A 22,041-nucleotide genomic window follows, 5' to 3' on the forward strand; every position below is an offset into this window, starting at 1 on the left:
GTATTGCAAGTGAACGAAAACAAATTTACAGCAAACCACGGGAAAAATATATATGTGATGCCACTTGGCACATGGCAAACCCCCAAACCCCCCAAAAATACCCCAATTCCCGCCCCCTAAATCCCTCCCCTTCGCATTTTGGCACAAAATGAATTTAAGTTGAAAAGTTGTGAACACTTTGTGGATTGGGGGTGGCATTTTTGGGTGCTGCGTGTGGATTTCACTGATTTAATTGTTGGCAGCCAGCAGCAAAAGCAGCAGCAGCAGCACATGCTTGAAATTTATCTTTTAAAAATAATGTATTAATTTTTGTGGCGCCCCCCACTTTCCCCGCGGCTCCCCCTCTCCACTTAACCGCCATAAACTCATTTGTGTAAAAAGCTTTTTGTTCAGTGTGCGGATGTAGATGTGAATGGGAGTGTGAGTGTGTGTGGCAAATGAATTTACGCTTTCCTCTGTCTTTTCACGCTGTCTGTGTGCTCGGGGGTCGTTTTATGGTTGAATAGTTTTGGCAACTGTGGGGTTAAGACTCCGAAGCGGTAACAGGTGAACTAGAAATTAATTTACCTTTATTTTTATATACTCACTTTGGATCTAGTCCAACTTTTATCCCCATTCCCCTTCCATTTGCGCTATGTTTGCTTAATAATTTTCTATTAATTAAGGTTTTCGCCATGAAATTAGCCAGCACTTTGCGGGCGGGTCGCCAGCTGTTGGGGGTATTTAAAAATGTGTATATATCTTGGGGGAAGCTGTATACTCACTCGTACGCAAATATGTGAGGCCCATTGTCAGTTAATTAACAGGCAGACAGCTTGCGTTCGCTTGTTTGCCTTGTCAGCCTCACGAGTTGTTCTCTTTAATTTGATTTACATACTCCCCAAGATAAACAATCGCCCAAATGATGATGGGAGATCTCGGGCTTCGAGCAAATTAACACAGAAAGCAGCGGGAATAACGTGAATATTTTCCGTTGCCTACTTATGAGGGCTGCGGTGGTGGTGGAATGAATTTTTCTCGAAAATCGGACAAGGGAAGATGTTTGCGGTCTCATCTTAAATATTTTTTATATATAAGGTTGGCAAATGTCTGTCTTCAAAGAACATGTAGTTATTTATTGAATGTTATTAAAGTATAAACCATTTCATCAAGGCAATAAAAGTTATTAATCAGCAAAAGCATTTATACATTTTGATTGTGAAGTTATTATATTTTTTTTACCCAAAAAATCGTTCCAAAAACCATTTTTATTTTAAATATGAAGCTAAATACATCAACATGTTTGTTATCCTTTGGAGTTAATAATTTTTGGTAGACTCTCAGTCAAGTTATTAATACAAAGTATTATTATTATTAAGTTGGGATACCTTATCACACAAAGTATTAAAAAATAAATATTATGTATTTAATTATGAGATACAAAGCTAGATATATGAGAAAACTTTCAAACAATATTGGTTTCTTTGGAAATTTAAATTTTTGGTTGTCTCCCAGCTAATATAAAATAATCCATCACGCAAGACACTTAAGAATAGGTATTTAAATTAGGTATACCCAAATAGTAATCCGAATACTACTTAATTTCAAGGTACAAGCAAAATATATGAGAAAAGTCCCCGAACAATGTTGTTATCCTTTGGAATTGGCAATTTTCGGTTTGTCCCAGCCAAGTTGGCGTCATGCAGCGAAAAGTGATGTCGGCTGACAGCTTAAAGTCCACATTTGCACATTTGCGATCTGCATGCAGCTGTCATATCTGTCCCGATAATCGACCGCAACGTCAGCAGAGAGTGAGCGGGAGGGAAGAAAAGGGGGAGGGGGGAAGGTAGAGGGAGAGGCAAGAAGCGGTGACAGCAGAACGACAAGTGCAACCGCAGCAGCAGCAGCAGCAGTGGCAGTGGCAGTAGCAGCATCAGCCACCCATAAAGTTGCATAAATGTTTGCCCAGCGATTTACAAATGTGCCACTTTCTATCACAACAAAAGCAGCAACATCCGAGCAGGACGTCTAGATGTGGAGCGAAAGAGACGGCTCTAGGCCGGGGGAAAGGGACAGACAGACGGACGGAGGAACGGACAGACAGACAGCAGTTAATATGCTTGACTGGCAGCTGGCCTTTTCAGGATGCGCATTGCAGTAGTTATCGGAAATAGGTTAATCGATTTTTAAGCGGATAACTATCGGAAACTCATTCGATATGCACTGTTTCACAGCCAGATGGAGGCCGGCCACGCCCCCTTGTCCGACATACTGCCCTTATAAAGATTACACGGCCAGAAAATTGCAATCATGTGATTATTGCCAGGGGAAAAAAGCAAGAAATCAGTTTTTGCAAATAGGTCAAGGGTATCTCGCAGAACTTAAAAAAAGTTTTCGATACGTAGAAAGTAAAATAACTTGCCTTACTATTAATTATGAATACATTTATTGAAAATATTTAGTCTAACACCTAATATATATCTATATTTGGGTTTTCTCAATTTAAATTGCGTTAATATATAATTCAAAAATATCTTCAAAACACATATTTTGTGTTAATATAGCATTCCAAGATCAAATATTGCTTTGTTCTTATTTTTCAACTCTTAAAATTCTACAATTAATTTCTATCGCTTATGTTAATAAATATTTCTTTTAATTTTTTTGGCAACTTCACAATATGGTAATACACATTTCTGCCTGTGTTTTTGGCCATGCCAACTGGCCAAGTGCGTTCGTGCATCCATCTGTGTTGAAACTTCAGTGTGCCTCCTCCCCCTCCCCCTTCCCCTCCCTTTCCCCTCCCCCTACCCTTCTCGTGATGTAAACCCCCTCCTGTCTACGTCACTGCGCCACCAGCTGTGTGGTTGCATGCCTTACTGCCTTTGCATTTGCTTTTGCTTTTGCACTTGCTGTATGGCTGCTGCAATGACCCCATGGGGCTTATTCCGTACTGCTTTATTCGTTCGCCATTCCGGTCTGCGAAAACCCCCCGGGAAAAGCCGAGAAAGCCCCTGGAAAACTACCCAACAACTGACCCCCTTCGACATCTTATCGGCGTTGTCATTTACAGCAGCTGGCCTTGTAGTTTATGCGATTTTATTTTCATTTCACTTTGCGTTGCGGTTTGCTGGAAATTTAATTTGTTGCTGCCTTTGGCTCTGTTGCGGCTTTCCCAGCTCAAGCCACGCCCTACATTTTCCGAACTAGATGCACCACCACCAGCAGCACCACCACCGCCTTCCTGTCAATCGGGGAACTTGCCCCAAAATCGCAATGTATCGGAATGCATATTTCCATAGAATATTCAGCCGTGTTCTTAGCCGAGCGTAAGCCGATTACGCCAGCTGTTATTTTGGCCACAAGGATGCCGTGATGCCGTCTTAGCCGCTCGAAGGGTAACCAACCAACCAACCGAGTGCGCACTTAATTACCAAGATGCACTTAAGTAGCTCAGGGTTAATTGCGGAAAAGCAAGAGTTCTGCAAGGGATTGCAGTTCAAATGGGAGTTGCGTCTGATTTGGAGAATTTTTAGGGGAACTACGAGGTGTTTAATGTTCCTGTAAAAACCGATTCAATTAGGAAAAAATCTATGCTAAAGTAATAATCTTTATATTTTGAATGCACGTACACTGACGAGCAAAACTGTAACACGATTTCATTGTTTCAACTTCAAAGGTCTGTAACTTTTTTCTAATGCACGGATTTTGAAGATCTTAGTCTTGTTTTGTAGGTTATATTATTTACTACTATTAAGTAAAATTCAAAGCCATTTGATATCAGTTAAAGAAAATGACGCGCCAAACTGTAAAAAAAGTCAAATGTTACAGTTTTGCACTCTGGTTATTTTTTTAAGAAATATTTTTATTAATGATTTTTTAATAGTGAGTTCACATCCCCTTGGACTTTTTTAGCTCTTCTATGCGTCTGGGCATTTTTTGGGTACACCGTCGTACCATTTCCGGGGGAATATCATTCCATACGCCCTGTTGCCGCTCTCACAACTCCTTCATTCCACTTGGAGGAACTGCATATTTCTCCAGCTGCGATTTCACATGACTCCACAAGTTTTCTGTTGGATTCATGTCGGGAGATTGTAGTCGCCACTTCATAGGTTGAAATTTCTGTTTTGAAATCCAATTTTTTACCAATATGGACGTGTGCTTGGGGTCGTTATCTTGCTGAAAAACGCATTTTTCGGCAGAAAGACCCAATTTTCCAAAACTCCTTTGGAAGATTTTCATGTAAAATGGATAGATATTGCTCCTTTCCCATTATTCCATCGATTATCAACAAGGAACCAACTCCATTTAAATTAATGCACCCCCAAACCATGATGGAACCGCTAGCGGTTTGTCACTCATTCCTTGGTGACTGGATCGTGGGATCTCTAGTCCAATACCAAGAGCGCCCATCTGACTCAAAGCGATTAATTTTTGTTTCATCCGACCATATAACCTTGAAAACAAAAGTATTTTGGAATTGTTTGCTTTTGAAGACACTGGTAGCAATGACTAACAGTATCCCAATTCGCTATCAAGCACGGTGGCGGTTCCATTATGGTTTGAGGGTGCATTAATTTAAATGGAGTTGGTTCCTTGTTGATAATCGATGGAATAATGGGAAAGGAGCAATATCTATCCATTTTACAAGAAAATCTTCCAAAGAAATTTTGGAAAGTTGGGTCTTCCTGCCGAAAAATGCGTTTTTCAGCAAGACAACAACCCCAAGCACATGTCCATATTGGTTAAAAAATTGGATTTCAAAACAGAAATTTCAACCTATGAAGTGACGACCACAATCTCCCGACATGAATCCAACAGAAAACTTGTGGAGTCATGTGAAATCGCAGCTGGAGAAATATGCAGTTCCTCCAAGTGGAATGAAGGAGTTGTGAGAACGGCAACAGGGCGTATGGAATGATATTCCCCCGGAAATGGTACGACGGTGTACCCAAAAAATGCCCAGACGCATAGAAGAGCTAAAAAAGTCCAAGGGGATGTGAACTCACTATTAAAAAATCATTAATAAAAATATTTCTTAAAAAAATAACCAGAGTGCAAAACTGTAACATTTGACTTTTTTTACAGTTTGGCGCGTCATTTTCTTTAACTGATATCAAATGGCTTTGAATTTTACTTAATAGTAGTAAATAATATAACCTACAAAACAAGACTAAGATCTTCAAAATCCGTGCATTAGAAAAAAAGTTACACACCTTTGAAGTTGAAACAATGAAATCGTGTTACAGTTTTGCTCGTCAGTGTAAATTAGATATCTCAATTCAAAGTAATTAATAATTATTAAATAATTTTGTATAGAAAACATGACTGTTATATATTATTCATTTTATTTCAATTAAACACTTTAAACATATATAAATACTTCTTCAAGAGCGATTTTTCACTATTTAATTTCAAAACCATTTTTGGTTTATAAAATTGTGTTTTCCAAAAGAAAAACAGCATGAAAACAGAAAACATTTTCTATACCAACTTTCTTCACTGTTTCCAATCCAACTTCTCCAAAATTCTATAAGACCGAAGTTTCACTTTCTGTGAACTTTCACGACTTCCTCAGTAATTGACTTTTGGCCCGGCTATTTTTCGATTTCGCCATAGAGAAATGCCCCCTTAAAACCGCAATCTGTCCTGTCAAATGCACATCGAATTGATGGGGGCTTCACTGTACTGTACCGAGCTGCCAATTAGTGAATGGAATTGTTCATTTTTCTGCGGTTTCCTTTTGCGCCTAACGAATTATGCAAAGCACTCGGAAATTGTCCTGCCTCGCATTTCGTGTTTCCTTTTTAGGGCTTCGAAAACATGGTAAAAACATGGCCAAAATGGGGGGCGTGGCATTGAAGCGAAGGGTGGGGATGAAGTGGTTGGCTGGCTGGACGGCCAATCATCCGGAAATGCGAACGTCACGCACAACCGCAACAAAGAAAGTCAATTAGCAGAGGAATACTCCGAAGAATGTTGGTGGGAAAATAGAGAAAAACAAGCTGGTTTCAATTAATGCGTAGGCCGCAAACAATTTGCCTAAAATCGCTCGTTCAAAAAATCAGCAGGAAATGCACAAACACACACAAACAAGCACATATACTCGTATATATCGAAGAAGACATTTCAATTTAAATTACACAAAAGGACATTTGTCACTTTCAGCTGTAATGGCCGCAGGACGTGCCGCCTTTCCAGCTCTCCTTTCTCCGGCTTTCTCGGAAAGGTGTGTGCGCATGTCGTTTAAATAAATTATTTTCCTCAAGGAAGTGCAATTAAGAAAATGTTTCATAAATTTCCCAAGCCGTTGTAACTTTTGCCTGACCCTGACACTGGACATGGTTTTTCGACTCCCGGCTTTGCAGCCCGGCAGGAGCAATTAGGCGAAAGTCCTAGAAAGTCCACAGTAAGTCCGAGTCCAGTGTCATCCTGGCCAAAAAGCCTGACGATGTGTCTCATTAGTCGAGAACTCCAAGGACTCTTTTATTCGAAAGCGGAGAGGAGCTCCTAAAGTTATTGCCCACTTTCCGGGCGAGGGGCGGAAATAATTAATCGAACACATCCGTTGCACACCCTTTGAGCCAGCAACTGGAGCAGAACCCGAGTGGGTCTAAAAATAAAGCCAAAGGCGTGCCATTGGCCCACCCACAAGAAGAAGGAGCAAGGGAATGGGTTAAATTAAATAGGAAAATCTAAAATAAAAACGAGGGGCGGCGTGTATCACACTAATGATGTGCGGTGAGCATACGAGTAAAGGAATAGGAAGAATAGGGGGAAAATTATCAGCAGATATGGTAATTAAGTTATAAATTATATATTATTATTATATAAAACTGGGTTTCTATATAGCATATATTATCAATATTCTTTTCAGGATTTGGAGGTTTTATGATGATTATAATTTCAATCGCTTCAATCAAAAACAATTGCATACTTTTATGGGTTTTCGTGATGAATCTATTCTACATTATATAAGAACTTAATTTAACACATTTTGAAGAAAATGTGCATTTTTGCTTATCTAATCACAAACAATTAAAATTTTCTCCATGTGCACTCGTAAGAAACTCGATTGTAGAGCTCAAAATCTACACAAGTTTTTCTTGGCTTCCTCTTGAGGAATGAAAACTAACTAAATAACCATTAGCGAGAGTAAAACGCGGGGGTGGTAATAAATGGGTGTCGGGTGTTTTTCGTGGGGACGGGGCACCAAATTGTAATCAAATTTAATTGGTGCACGAAAAACAACGGGAAGAAAAGGAAACCCGAATCGAATCGAATCGAATCGAATGGAATCGAGTGGAAGGAAACCCAACCCAACTCGTACCCATGGATATTTGCCACCATCGTAGGTCCTGGATTGTTTGCCTTTCGGTCAAGAAAAGGGGAGGGGGAAAATGAGAGGATGGGGAGGAGAAAGGACACTTGAATGAAAAGCTTGTTAACTTAATAGAACCAACTGGGCCGAGCTTCTCTTAATTTATTAATGATACTGGCCATGTATATTTGTTCCTTTTCGTAGGACTCAGCCCAGTTTTTCCTTTGTTTGTTTGTGTGTGTGTGTGTGTGTGCATTAGTTTACATGTCAACGAAATGTTTTGTGTCCTGTCAAGTGTCCGGAATTGGAATTGGGGTCTCGGAATGGGAAAACACGACGCAATTCCCGTCGAACTGACAGCATTTGCACCATTATTCATATATTTATGATCCACACATTCCCGTCCCAGTTTATTTTGTTTATTTGTGGCAGGCCGCACTGTACACACACTCTATATATAGCACACATATAATAGGTCCCATTAACATAATTTCGATCGATACGAGCGAGGAAGGTTAATTGCTCGCACGGCTTTTTGGGCCAACGGAATGCTGCTCTAATGTGAGATGATTTGGGCTTTGGGCAAATGGTGATTGAAAGTGATTGGGAAATTTCAGCACAGGCTGTGAAAATTGGGATTCCTTTATTGCAAAATATTCCTAATATTACAATAATAATAGAAGATAATATTAAATAATTATAAAAACTCGTTTTAAATTGTTGGTTCTACATAGCTTTACTGATTCAAATTCTTAAATATTTTATTTCTCAGCTGAAATATAAAATCTACAAAGGGATAGTTTCCTCTTGAGCTTTTTTCTTCAAGGTCCATACAAAATATAGTTTTCAATTTATTTTATTTTTATTATTTTTTTATTTTAAATGAAATATTAGCGCTATAAAGTTTCTGGTAATCCTTTAACCCGGACTTGCTTAACCCTTGCTTTTCCCCGAGTGCTGAGCTCCGGCGAGTCCTTCAATCATTCGCCTGCCCTCTTTTCTCGATATCCTGGTGGCCAGGACCTGCTGGCGCCGCATTCCCACTGCCAATGCCCATAAATCGCTGACCGTAGTTATCGATAAACGATAGCCACGAGCCTTTCACCCCCGTCGCCCCTTTTTCACCCCGCCTCCGTTTTCCAAAAGCAAAATGCAAACGTGTTAACAACGGCCACTTTGTGTCCAAGTGTGTGAGTCTGTATGTGTGTGTGTGCGTTTGTCTGTGTGATCGGGGAGTCTGGGGGTCAAGGGGTCAGAGGAAGAATGGAAGGGGGATGGGGAATCTTTTGATTTATACTCGTGTGCATATTAATATGGCGTTAAAATATGATGCCAAAATTTATGTGTGAAAAACAGGGCGGTGCAGCAGCTGAAGCCACCAACTACAGCACCACAGAAGACATTATTGCGATTCTCTCGGCCAGAATGGCAGCATGAGGACCAGATTTATGGCCAGCACTGTGAGCACCTCGCCCCCTCTCGCTCGCACTCGCTGTCTGTCGATTTATGGGCGCACATTTGGCCAAAGCCGAATCGAAAATCCAGCCAAGAGGCAAAACCGAACTGAACAGAAAACAGAAGACGACGAGCAGGGATATCCGGGATATAGATGGCTATGCCAAGCAGGCGATGTCGCCTAATCGGGGCTTTAATTATCCTCAGATAAGATGGCTAAAATAAAACTTCAGTCTAAGGATTTGCATGTTTAAAATTGCACTAATTGAACGCATAGGAAATGAGGAGGATTAAATGGTTTGCATCTAAACATTTATGATATTCGTATTTGCAATTTTAGTAAATTAAAACCCATGAAGTACACAAATTAAGAGTTACATAAGATGCATTTATTTTTAATCATCAATATAAATGTTATCAAAATTAAATATAATAGCTTAAATAAAATGCTAGGCAAGTGTATAATTTTCTGAATTTCTGAATATTGGAAAATAATGTACACTTCCTTAAATCTGTTTTGGATCTCATTTAGTTGTGTTATAATAGGAAAAACCATATACACCTTTGAAACACGCATTTCGCATTTATAAACCAATGGAATAAATACATTTTTTAAAGCCCTAATATTAATATCAATACATACACTTAAACATATATGGTACTCGTGTTATATAAATACATTTTCGATTAAACCTTTGCTAACTTAGATCATTTCTTTCTATCCCTTTGCAGCAGTCAGCTCGATGAAGCCGAACATGGACAGCACCAACTGCATCCTAGTCCAGGACGTGAAGTCGCAGCCGCACGACCTGCGCGGCGGCCTGGCCAAGGCGAACGAGAAGGGCGTGGCCACGGCCTTCCCCACGGAGGAGTCCATCCAGACGAGCACCTCGGACCACGGCCAGAACGGCGTTCACGGGCTGATGAACGGGGCGGCGGGCGGAATGGCCGGCGGCAGCAACGCGGGCATCCAGCAGCAGCTCCTGCTGCAGCAGCAGCAGCCGCACTCGATCAACCAGCCACTCACTCCGCTGGATGCCACCAATACGCAGCTGCAGGATCACCACCAGCTGACCTACGGGGGTGCGATGTCGAATGGGGGACTGAATGGCGGTCTGAACGGTGGACTGGGTGGCCAACTGATGCAGCAGCCGGGTGGCAATCTGAATGGCCACCACCACCAGGCGCTGCAACCGCAATTGGGCGGCGTGGTGGAGCTGAAGGAGTTCAACGAGGCCTACCACGCCACCATTCCCGCCTACCAGTTCTGGACATTGGAATTCCGCAACAAGCATCCCGCATTCATTCGCTTCAACTTCACGCTGCCCTGGGGCGCCCACTTTGCCGTCTATTCGCGTCGCAATGTGGCGCCTTCGGTGACGCAGCACGACTTCGTCGAGTTCATCAAGGGCGGACGTCTGGACAGCCATTTGCGGCATCGTCGCAGCTCGAATGCCTCGTCTTCGGCTTCGGCTTCGGGTCAGGATGTGGAGCTGTATCGGCAGGAGGAGAGGGAGCAGCAGAGCGGTGAATCGGGATCGCAGGATCAGGACTCCGAGCAGGACGAGAGCCGCGGCTTCGACTCCAGCGAATCGTACGATGTGGAAACCCCCTTGGACACCGCCAAGCAGCATCTGCAGAGGATCGGCAAGCCGCAGAGCCACTGGCTCAACAAGCGGTCTGCTGGCGATGGACTCCCTGCTCTCGACGTGGACGCCATGACCGTGAATGTTTCGCTGCTCCAATATCTGGACACTGGCCTGTGGTTCATCTCGGTCTACAACGATGAGTTGGTTGCCCACTCCGTTTCCCTTCTTGCGGAAGAAGCTGAGGGTGTCAGCACCACCTGTCCGAACGACTGTTCCGGCAGGGGAAGCTGCTACCTCGGCAAGTGCGACTGCATCGACGGCTACCAGGGCGTGGACTGCTCCAAGAGTAAGTCCTTTAAGCTAAGAAATCAGTGGAATCTAATGGAAGCGTTTACTAGGACTTTGAGTTTTGAATAGTCTTTGTTTGGATATTGCTTCCTCCTTTCAAACGGTTTCATAAAACATTAAAAAATCAAAATATATAGTTTTACAAAACTATAAGCCAATGTACTATGTACACTTTCTGTTCTACACAGAATTAAAGTATTTTATCTTCTTATTGCTCATTATTATTTCGATTGATAGAATAACTAAAGCAACTTGTATACCCTTCTGGGAATTCCTTTACGATATACCCCCCAATTATCAGTCTGATTGAGTTCCCCCAGGATCCTTGACCCACTGTGCGGTCACTCGCATATTACCATTATACATTTTCCCATTTGAATTCGTTTTCCCTGCTCCTCTTATTGTCCTTTCTCCCCTACTCACCGCTTTCCCCTTTCTCCGCTTCTTCTTCCAGGCGTCTGTCCGGTCCTCTGCTCCGCCCATGGACACTACGGCGGAGGGGTGTGCCACTGCGAGGAGGGATGGAAGGGGGCGGAGTGCGACATTCCGGTGGGCGAGTGCGAGGTGCCCAACTGCTCCAGCCACGGACGCTGCATCGAGGGCGAGTGCCACTGCGAGCGCGGCTGGAAAGGACCCTACTGCGATCAACGTAAGTGTCAAGGACTCTCCCACCCTCGTGCACTCTTAAAAAAAAAAAGAAAAAAAACGAAAAGAAAAATGATAGAAACACAAGTCGAGATACAACGAAAGAAAAGCGTGTTAGTTTAATAAATTAAGGAAGGATGTTCATCAAAGAAAATGGAATTGTATATATTTACATAAAAGGTGTTTCCTTTAAAATTATTTTTTATATTTTGCTCTACGATAACATTTTTTATATATTATATATATGGTACAAATATTTTTTTTTTGAGTGCATGCCCAAAAATCTGGTGAATTTCGTGACTGACTAGTAAACTAATTAAAAAAATAATTGAATATATTTCAAAATAGAAAAGGGGTTATATTCAAATATGTGACCAGTAATACCTATAGAATCTTTTACAAAATTAAACCACTTTTTGACTTTTTAGTAAGAAGCGAGACAAACAAAATATTACAATCCAAGTTTTAGGCAATTGCGGAAGATTAGCTTCTATACGACAAATTCCTCAAAGTCGGGAAAACTTTTAAACTAAAAGTGAAATTCGGAAATACAGGACTCTCAACTTTTCTTGGCGTGTGTGTGTTTGTGTGTGTGTGACTGTGTGTGTGAGAGAGAGCTCCGCTGACTTGGCATAAAAATGCTAAAATTATTTATTTGCCTTGTTTGCAATTTGGAGCCAGGCTCGGTTCCGTTCCATGTTGACACTGCCCGATAAGGACAACGGACAAGGACGAGTGGGTGGTGATGGGAGGAGGTTGGAAATGGTTGAAGATGGAGGCTGGAAGAGAGGGACGATGGCCCAAGTGGATGCCAAAATATTTCAGTTATTATGCCGACACCTCCTCCTCCTCCACTTCCACTTCACCGTCGGCACTTCTTTTGGCCAAAAATATTCTGGCCTCGCTTTTTGTGTGTGGGCCTTAAATTGACAAAGCGAAAGGCAAAGAAATGCCAACAATTTTTGCCCGACTCTCTAGCACGGTTTTTTTTTTTTGTTTTCTTTTTTTTTCCCCTGTTCCTCAGATAACTTTGAATTAGCCTAAAAGCAGCCAGCTAGCCAGCGAAAACTGAGGCGAGTTTTAAAGAGGGAAGCGAGGAGTTCAGCCAGCCAAAAGCTGTAAAAACAACGAATTGTTAAATAATTCGCAGCGTAAAACAAAGAGGAAATGCGGCCAAAAATATACGTGCTTCCGAGATAAAGATACCCACTAAAAACGAGTTAGAGTGGGGAAATTAAATATCAATGGTTAGCCATTCACTAATTGGATATTTAATAATTTAAATTAGAAGGATACATTTTGGCTTCAAACTTTTATTTTATTGTCACGCGAACTGGAAATTCCTTTCTCATCATTTAGTTTTCTATGTATTTTTAGAAGACTCATTCCCATGACTAATTTGCTTTATTAAAACTGATTATAACAATTTGCGATCTCAAAGCGACTGTAAATTCCTTGAAAACAACATACCCCATCGTAAAATGGGCAAAAAAGTTGGCGCATAAAATATGCAACATGCAACAATATACGGAATGTGGCTCCTGCTGCTCTCCGCATTTGTATGAGTTAAACGTGTGTGCTAGTGTGTGTGCGTGTGTAAGTGTGTGTGTTTTTGAGAATCGGACCCTTGGCATACGAAAACAAACAGGGACAAACAACAAACAGAATCCGAAACAGAAACAGGACCAAAAAACAAAAATAAAAGAGTACCAAGACGAAGGGAAGAGGAAAAAACGTTGAGCAAACATAAAACGTATAAAATCGAATTTATATGTCGAGAGCATATTCCTCATACACATGCAGGCTACACGGAAAATAAAATATCAGCAGGCCACAGGAAAAGTGGGCGGGGCGGAAGAGCATGGCCAAAAGCCAACCGAAAGAGGAGAAAAAAATGGAAAAAAGAGGAAATAAACAGAAGCAAAACAAAGCGGGCCAAAGAAAAATTGCAACAACTGCGCAAAATTACCAACTTGAACTAAACTGGAATTTCATTTTAATGACCACTTTTGTACGTGTCTAACATACTAATCATGTCATGTGTGTGAAAGAGGGAGCGAGAGGGAGCCGAATAGAAAGAGAAAGAGGGAGTCCTTCGGGGCGGAAAGCTTTTTGTTTGGCCACGACTGTCACGATTTTACTGCCCCACCAAATATATATATTTTTCCTCTTTTTCTGAACTCTTTTTTTCCGCTAAATACAGTAAAGACTCAATACAACATAGTCTCTATGTAGAAAACACCAATTTGAGATCATTGTTTTATTTAAAATTAAATTAAAATAAATTCAAATGTGGTTCTTAAAAGGGAAAGCCACTTTTGGTATTTTTGTAAGTGAGGTAAATTATTTAGAATGGAATAGAATATGTATTTTCTTTAAGAGTTTAGTGAAACCAAAAAACTAATTCGAAAACCCAGCAGGATGTTTACTTAATTCCATAGATTTCTTGGCACATTTACCTAAAACACTTTTCACTGTACCCAAGCCATCCGTGTGTTTTGTGTGTTGACTAACAATCGTTTTGTATTTTTTCCCCCAACCAAACGCTGACCTCCGATCCACCACCCACACCCACTGACGATGATGATGATGATGATGATGCCGATGATTATCCTGATGATGATGGCAATAAAGACGACTGCCTGGATCCCCTTTGTTCCGGACACGGAACCTGTGTCGCCGGACAATGTTATTGCAAGGCCGGTTGGCAAGGCGAGGATTGTGGCACGATCGACCAGCAGGTGTACCAATGCCTGCCCGGATGCTCCGAGCACGGAACCTACGACCTTGAGACAGGACAATGTGTTTGCGAACGCCACTGGACGGGTCCCGATTGCTCCCAAGGTGAGTTGAGATGCCAAATACCAAACCGATTCCGTAACGAAGTCCACGTCCAGTAACTGTTTCAATATGTTTAATGTTTCTCCTTTGCTTTTGCTTCAATTCCAAAACAAAACACAAAGTAGGTTAGCTGAAATATGACACTTTGGAATCGAGATACTCTTGGTCTAAAAAGTTAAAAGAATATTTACATATATATATAGTAGACATTAAGATATAAAGGTATGCCTCTATGAAATCGGTATCGTATGAGATATGTGCTCTAAAATCTCAAATTGGGGCCACTTCCTCTGCATTTCACTGGAAACTTGAAAAATCGATATAAAATGTTAAGAAAGATTAACGCTTGGATCGATTTTTTATAAAATGGAAAATTACAACTGCTTATTTGTTAATATTTAATTCATAAACGTTGGGTGGTTAAATATTTTATAGTTATGAATAGCTTCGATTTCTTATCAGAACTTAATCACTTTTTATACAGCCTAAACCTTCGTTTGAAAATCCCCGAAAATCCGATATTAGAGTGGACCGGCTTACTCAGGTCCACCCCGAAACCCAGTATTTTATGCGGGGCCATAAAGTACCGGTTGGAAAATCAGGTACGCATAGCCGTGCAATCACTCAGGAGATCTGTCAGATGATACAGTCCGCCCACCGAAGAAGGCAGCGCCACTCCAGCGAATATGATGATGTTTTATGGCCACAACTAAACCCGAAATTAGAATGGAATGCTGGGCCATAAAGCCGGAGCTTCCAATTAGGCCCACGGTCGAGGTCCATAATCATGCGGAGGTGGAAGTTGGAAGGTGGAAGGTAGAGAGCGAAATCAGCAGAGAATCGGTGGAATTCCGGGGGCAGGAGCTCAATAAAACAAGCGGCTTACGATGCCACCGAAGGCCAAAGGACACGTACTCCTAATTTGCTTAACTTTTTAGCACCAGAAGGAGCAAACCGGGCCGAGGGGTGCATACTATATCGGATATATTGTACGGTGGCCACCGGAGCCACCACGTTGACGACTCCTCCCGGCGTAATGAAGCAGAGTCTCATAAAAATTCATTATTTATTTAATACGCAGGTTGGCGCTGGCACTGCGCTCTCTTTTGGCCCCCGCAAAAGCAAATAAAATAAATTTACGCCTGCTAACAAAAGTCGTGGGGTCGAGAAGCAGCCACCCCCAAAAACCAGATTATGAACTAAACCATAAATTAAAGCTGCTGGGGAACAGGAAAACAAGAAATCCCAGGACCAATCCAATGAAGAATCCAATTCAAAAATTGCCGACAAGATAGAGCCTGAATAAAACATGGCTTCATTTTTGAATAGAGTCTTAAAGTTTGCTAGCTTAAAGTATGGTTGTTTAAAAACTAATTTCTTTATCAGTAAACTTAAATTAACTAATTTCAAGAGGTTTAGTTAACACGTTTTCTCCTTTAACCTTTTCTTAAATTACATAAAGACCTCCTGCTGAGTTTGAACAACTCCTGACAGCGGGAACGAAAGTTAACCAAGTCATGTTCGCTAAATCAATATCCATGAAGTAATCGTACAACCAACCTATGAACCAACTTATGAACCAGAACAGTTGACCATTCCCAAGGAAAGCCCCCCCGTCCGTTGGTTCGAGGAAAAGCGACATCTCCGGGAAAGGAAAAGAAAAGAAAAGCGAGAAGGGGGATGCGAATGGAAATGGGAATGGAAATGGTGCGGAGGTGTGGGTCTTGTTAGCAAAGTGTGCCACCACGTAAATGTTACATTTATAATGCTGTTTTTATGGCTCCCAGCACCCGAATGCCTTTTCCCCCTCCTTCCACTTTGTGGAAAGCAGCCTGCGAAACAGAAGCTTTAATGAATTTAAATGCGCACATGGACAAATGTGAAAAGTGGGTGGAAAAAAATGGGACCAGGAAATCTCAGCACCTTTACAACAAGGAAAAAGTGCAGAAAAATAGGGTTAATTACCTCGATTACGTATTTATTTTTCTATCCGTAAGATACGTCTTTTAATTTAAAATTATTACTCTTTTCTTTTACTTAATTTCTGATAGTGATTTTGGAATGATGTATTTTTGATACTAATGCCTTGTCATGTTTTTTATTTTCCTGCAGCTGTCTGCAGTTTGGATTGCGGCCGGAACGGAGTGTGTGAGTCCGGAAAATGCCGCTGCAATTCCGGATGGACTGGCAATCTGTGTGACCAACTGCCCTGCGATTCCCGCTGCTCGGAACACGGACAATGCAAAAATGGCACCTGTGTTTGCTCCCAAGGATGGAATGGTCGTCACTGCACGCTGCGTAAGTATACCAGAACAAAAAAATAAAATAAGGAATTAAGAAACCGATAGAGTCTTACATTTATTAAAAGTAGTGAAATCATACTTATTTGACAGAATTATAGAGTGGTATAAAAGCATACAATAAAAGGTAATGTAGGTATCGTAAGTTCTTCTTTTTGGCAGCAGCCGAATTCTATGCAATACCGTCAGTTACTTCAAAGCAGCAACTTTTCGGCGGTTAGCTGCACCTGCCACGCCCCCAAGTACCGCCCACGCCCACTGTCAATGTAGCTGCTGTCGTGGCTGTTTTTTAAGTTTCTTCCTTTATTTTTTCTGCCAACGTGGCTGTCGTGTTTTTTATCAATTCCTCTTTTTTTCGGGCTGGGAGTCGATGCACCAAAGTATTTTGTACATGTTTACGCCATTTGCTCTCTACTTCAGCTTTGCACCAAGCCCAACCCTTTGATTTTCGGCCCCCTCCTCGGGGAATTTTCCTCCTGCTACTGCTAAAATTTCCCACCCCCTTAAAGATTTTCCTCTTTTTTTTTTTTTTTTTTTTGGCTGGAAGTGCGTTTGACAGTTTTGCCGCCATGACTTAACCATGTTGTTTGGGGCAAACAAAAAACAACAGCAATGAAAAGGAGTAGCAGTAGCAGCAGCAGCAGCAGGATACGACTTTTCCGGGGAAAAGCCAAGGGCAGAGGCACTGCAGCATGATAAGTAGCTATCGATTGACAGTGATTAAAACTTTAAAAACAAACAGTCATGTTAAAAAAACATTCAAACGTGTGGCGCCCCCTGGCGGGGGCGGTGGCAGGCATGCATGTAATGGCATTACGAACCCCCTCTCCAAAAGTGGGGTTAAAGCTCGGGGAGGGGGCTAAAACCACCTACCACCTCCGCGATCAGCATTTCGTTGACGTGTGCAAAACCAATAAAACTTCCGACGTCATTCGGAGTCACCAGCAATCTTATCCCCTTCTCTTTCTATTCGAAGGGTTTCCTCTCTCTCTTTCACTCTTTCTGTCCCCCGGGAAACAGTCTTTCAATCGATTCAAGTGCCGCATATGCGAAAAGGGGGGCGCAACGAAAAGGGGGCCGCCATAGACGTCGCACCAACACTTGCACCAAATATGGTATCTGTGTCTGGCTTTCGGTTCTGTATTTTTTTGAAAGTACTTAACGACTTTGGATCAGAGCTGCTAGCGATAGGTTACAAAGCGAAATAGTTGGAGTTTTTATAGTAATTTCTTAATAAGCTTGTTACCTTGTTCTTAAAAAAAGTAACCAATTAGAGCAGAGTTTAATATGTAACTAGATATTATTCGAACTTTATTTTGTAATTAGAAAGTTTTTCTGCAGATAGCAGATGATGAGTTTGAATAAAATGTATAATATAAACAATACATTTTTTGTAATAAAATATTTTTTTTTTTTATTAAATCATATTGGAAGTACAAATTATATTCATAATTTACACATAAATAAAAGATAATTTGCATATATTTTGAATGATTAAAATAGTTTCATAAAAACATTTATTTAGTTCCTTATCGCCTTGAAGATTTTTCGTTTACTCATTACTTGAATTTTCTACTACCTCAGAAAATTTTGAAATTTTATAATACATCCTCAGAGTTTCTATTGATTAGGTTACTTTTAGCTAGAAATTTGCTAAATAGACAGCCGAACTTTGCCAGGGCTGAAAATGGGGGCCTGCACATGGGTGGGCGCATTCAAAGGGGGTCTCTGCACAGATTAGACCTTTCAGCTGAACTGCAGTCTGCCAGTGAACTTCAATGCGGCAGAGTTGATTGAATTCGAAACAGAGATTTCCAGCGAATTACGCGCTACCGAAAACTCCACTCAATTGGCCCTCTTCAGGGGCAAAATAGGAGGGTTTTCCACGGGGTTTTCCCGGGGGTTGGGGGGGAGGTTTCTAGGTTCACAGACACCCGAAAGCCACATGCATACTTGATGTCGTAGTTACATTTAGTTTCCCGACTCCCGAAAACCCAACGCCCTCTATTTCTATTCCCTTTTCTATCACCCGTCGTCTCATTCAAATATTTACAATGTTTTCCCCATCGCTGGCGTTTTTCAGCATTTTTTTTTATGCTAGCTGGGATTTTATTATGGATTGTAAAATATGTGCAGAAGTGTGTTTGGGGAGATTACAACATTTTTTTGAATGGCCAGGCATAAAAAACGAGGGATTTGTACGCCGAAAGTGATAAAATAGAGGAGAAATAAGCTTCGCAGCGGGTGGAAAAGCCAAACGGGAAGTGGAAAACCTGCAGACACTCCTGTGTTAAATACAAATAAAGGAAAATAGTACGGCTTGCAAACTTGAACTTAAAAAAATACCAAATGGGAATATGAATGCCAAAATACGAGGTTAAAAATGGAATCATGTTTTGGTTATATTCGCACTGCGAAAACAATAAACATTGGGGATGGCGAAAGGATATTATTTGAATAAGTATTGCTTTAAATTGGTTTGGATCTTCTTTTAATTAAATTTGTTTCAAAAACACAGAGTTTAAAGCACTGAAAATAATTCAATTCATATTGTTTTTCCTCTTTAACATTATCATTTGCTTAAAATGTCTAAAGTGCTAAGTTGATTGAATTTGTTGTTTCAACATATCAGGTCGTCGTTCTTCGGGCGTTCTTTCTTCAACGAAACCCCAGTTTGTATGCAGTAAACTTGGCCATTTCACTGGGGCTTTTTTATAGTTCTCTGAGGTTCGAGGTCTAATCCAGTCAAAAGATTTGACATGTTCCCCCCTCGGAGTTTCTGCCGCCCCGAGAGTTCAATATTTGCAAGACCACTTGAAGTTATTGCCAATATGTGCACACAAACACGCACTCAACGAAAGAGACGGCATGATGGCGGTGGAAAGATTGGAAAGAGAGGGGGCGACTCGTAAACAGGAAGGCAGTAACAACCAGGGAAGTCATTTTATGCGCCGCAAACTTTTTAACATGCCGGAAGCTGAGTTAGCAGCCCCCTTTTCCCCTTTCCCTCCTTTCCCTCTTTGAACCCCCCTCGGAATCGAGTGTAAAGGCCAAAAAAAGGGGGCTGGGGTGGGTGGTACTACCTTACCCCATTTCGCAAATGACACATGTCAAGTGACATTAACTTTGCGTCAAATGCTGTCGTGGCACAAACAAATAAAGCCCGGGAAAAAAACGTAAAAATGGGGCCAAATCATCTATCGTTAGGTTACGTTTCGTTGGGTTTTTATGTTTGCCCAACATTTCGCCGAGTGTTCTGCCAAAGGTTAACTGCCACTGAGAGTGAGAGCAAACATCAACATTATTTTTATATTCATGATGTTGACTCGTGAAGGGGAGTGGAGGGGGGTTGGGTTTTTAAATGGAAATACCCGTGCAAATGGCGACGGGCAGGGTGTTATCATTCAATTTGAAGCGCCACTCGATCCGGACAGTTTACTCTTAATTACGGCGAACCATTTGCTACAAAAATCCAAGCGCTTTAAATAAAACGGCACACAAAACGTGGATAGATTGCGTGTTAAATTACTCGATAAGAAAGGTGCTCGAAATTATAATGGTAGGACCGTGGAAAGAAGTTCTTAATCCTCACTTTTGCTGATGATTAACATTATTAATTCAAAAATGTATTATATATTTTTACTTTAAACAAATAAAAGGTTTTTTTTTTGTTACCTATAATTTAAGAAACAAATATTTTCATAAATTTCTTTTTTATATCCATAGCTGGCTGTGAAAATGGATGCTCTCGACATGGACAATGCACCCTGGAAAATGGAGAGTATCGCTGCGATTGCATTGAAGGTTGGGCTGGAAGTGACTGTTCCATTGCACTCGAACTGAACTGCAAGGATAATATCGACAATGATGGCGGTAAGTTCCGTATATGAATAAATAAATAAAATAACCAAAGAAAATGTTTTATTAATGCATAAAATATGTTTGGTATAATGAAGCTATTTTGTTTAGAATCTATTTGGTGTAAAACAGTTTTGTTATATCATATCACATCATATATCAAAGCTAATACAATATTCAAGGTAGAAAAGTCTTAATAAATTTAAAAGAGATTCCTAAAATACACACGCCACGTATTCAATATTTATATATTTATTTTATACATTTACTATTTTATAACATAAATAAATAATAAAATAATAATTTATTCTGTAATTATTTTGAACTGATGATGCTAAGTTTTTGTACGCTGTATATAGATGGCATGACCGATTGTTCAGACAGCGAGTGCTGCTCGCATCCCGCCTGCTCGGAGCACATAATGTGCCTCTCGTCGAACGATCCTGTGGAGGTCCTGCTGCGGAAGCAACCGCCCTCGGTGACGGCCTCCTTCTACCAGAGGGTCAAGTTCCTGATCGAGGAGAACTCGGTGCAGTCGTACGCCCACATGGACGAGTACAGCGAGAAGTAAGTGATTCGCCCTAGAACTAAGCATTATCCCGTAGCGCCCCTCTATCTATATATATATAGCCTATATATACATATACGTATGCGTCTGACTCTTAGTGCGCAGGGATCACGAATGACCAGTATAAAATATAATATGTGAGAGGGCCTGCCATTGAGCGACTCTTGAGTTAACTTCCTCAGTTCGAATCTCTTTTGGTTTCCAGTTCGGTCTTTTGAGTTTCGTTTTTGAGTTGCAGACGGCGATCGTCCCGTGTATATCCGAAATTACTATATATGCGGCGACTTTTCGGTCTGCGATTGAGAAATTTTTCATTGGAATTGCGTTTGAACTTTTTCCGTTTTCGGTTCTGTGTGTATTCTTTAAGCTTTACGGGTGCAATGAAGGGAAAAAGCTCAAATTTATTCTATATGAAGCGTGTATATGTGTATATAACCAGTTGGCCAGATGGCCAACCTGATCACCTATATATATACATATATGCCATATTTTACGTTATGCTTTACAAACGAACAACAACAAAAAAAAAAGAAGAATCTGTTTATGTTTTATACCAACTTCAACTAAACACACTGCCAGTAGTCTCAATCAATCAATCAGTCGAAAAAAGAAAAAAATCAAGAAGCAAAAGAAATGAAAATCTAAACCCATTCACATTCCCACAATCCCGAACGCCTCTCTCCCCTCAATGAGTCTATCATTTATGCGCTGAAAAAAAAATGTTTAAAAAAATATTGAGATGAGAATGTGAGAATCTCAAGTCAAAATGTTGAATTTTCAAAGTTTTTTTTCTCTCGTTCCTCTGAGTTCTCTTCCCCACCGTTCCGTTTCCATTTCGATACGTTTCGTTTCATATTCGGTTAATCCTTTTTTCCTGATTTTTCCCACCACAAAAAAAGAAGAAGAAGAGGAAAACGAAACGACATTTTCCTAGTTTGAGCTTTTTCTTTTCTTGCCCGCCTGGGAAATGCCAAGCCAGTGAGAAGAATCAGACGCTGATGATGACTACTTCCAGCGCGCAAAAAAGAAACCCGAAAATAATATATATTTCCATTGTTTTCTCAAAAATATTACGTACTCTTTTCCGTTGATAACCTTGAGTTTTGTGGTTAGGGGATCCTTGATCCTCCACCG

At 40.9% G+C, this 22,041-nt stretch overlaps 1 protein-coding gene across 1 annotated transcript in view; it reads left to right on the plus strand.

Moving 5' to 3' along the window:
- The window catches only part of LOC108097884 (teneurin-a), a 155,108-nt gene that overhangs the window by 93,700 nt on the left and 39,367 nt on the right, over nt 1-22,041 (plus strand). Inside the window, 6 exon segments of the mRNA XM_017200420.2 lie at nt 9,491-10,693; nt 11,150-11,344; nt 13,975-14,184; nt 16,294-16,479; nt 20,208-20,354; nt 20,699-20,906. Coding sequence (XP_017055909.1) covers nt 9,491-10,693; nt 11,150-11,344; nt 13,975-14,184; nt 16,294-16,479; nt 20,208-20,354; nt 20,699-20,906 — 2,149 coding nt within the window.

The sequence above is a fragment of the Drosophila ficusphila genome, unplaced genomic scaffold (assembly GCF_018152265.1).
Source record: "Drosophila ficusphila isolate 14025-0441.05 unplaced genomic scaffold, ASM1815226v1 contig_197, whole genome shotgun sequence".
NCBI classification, from domain to species: domain Eukaryota; kingdom Metazoa; phylum Arthropoda; class Insecta; order Diptera; family Drosophilidae; genus Drosophila; species Drosophila ficusphila.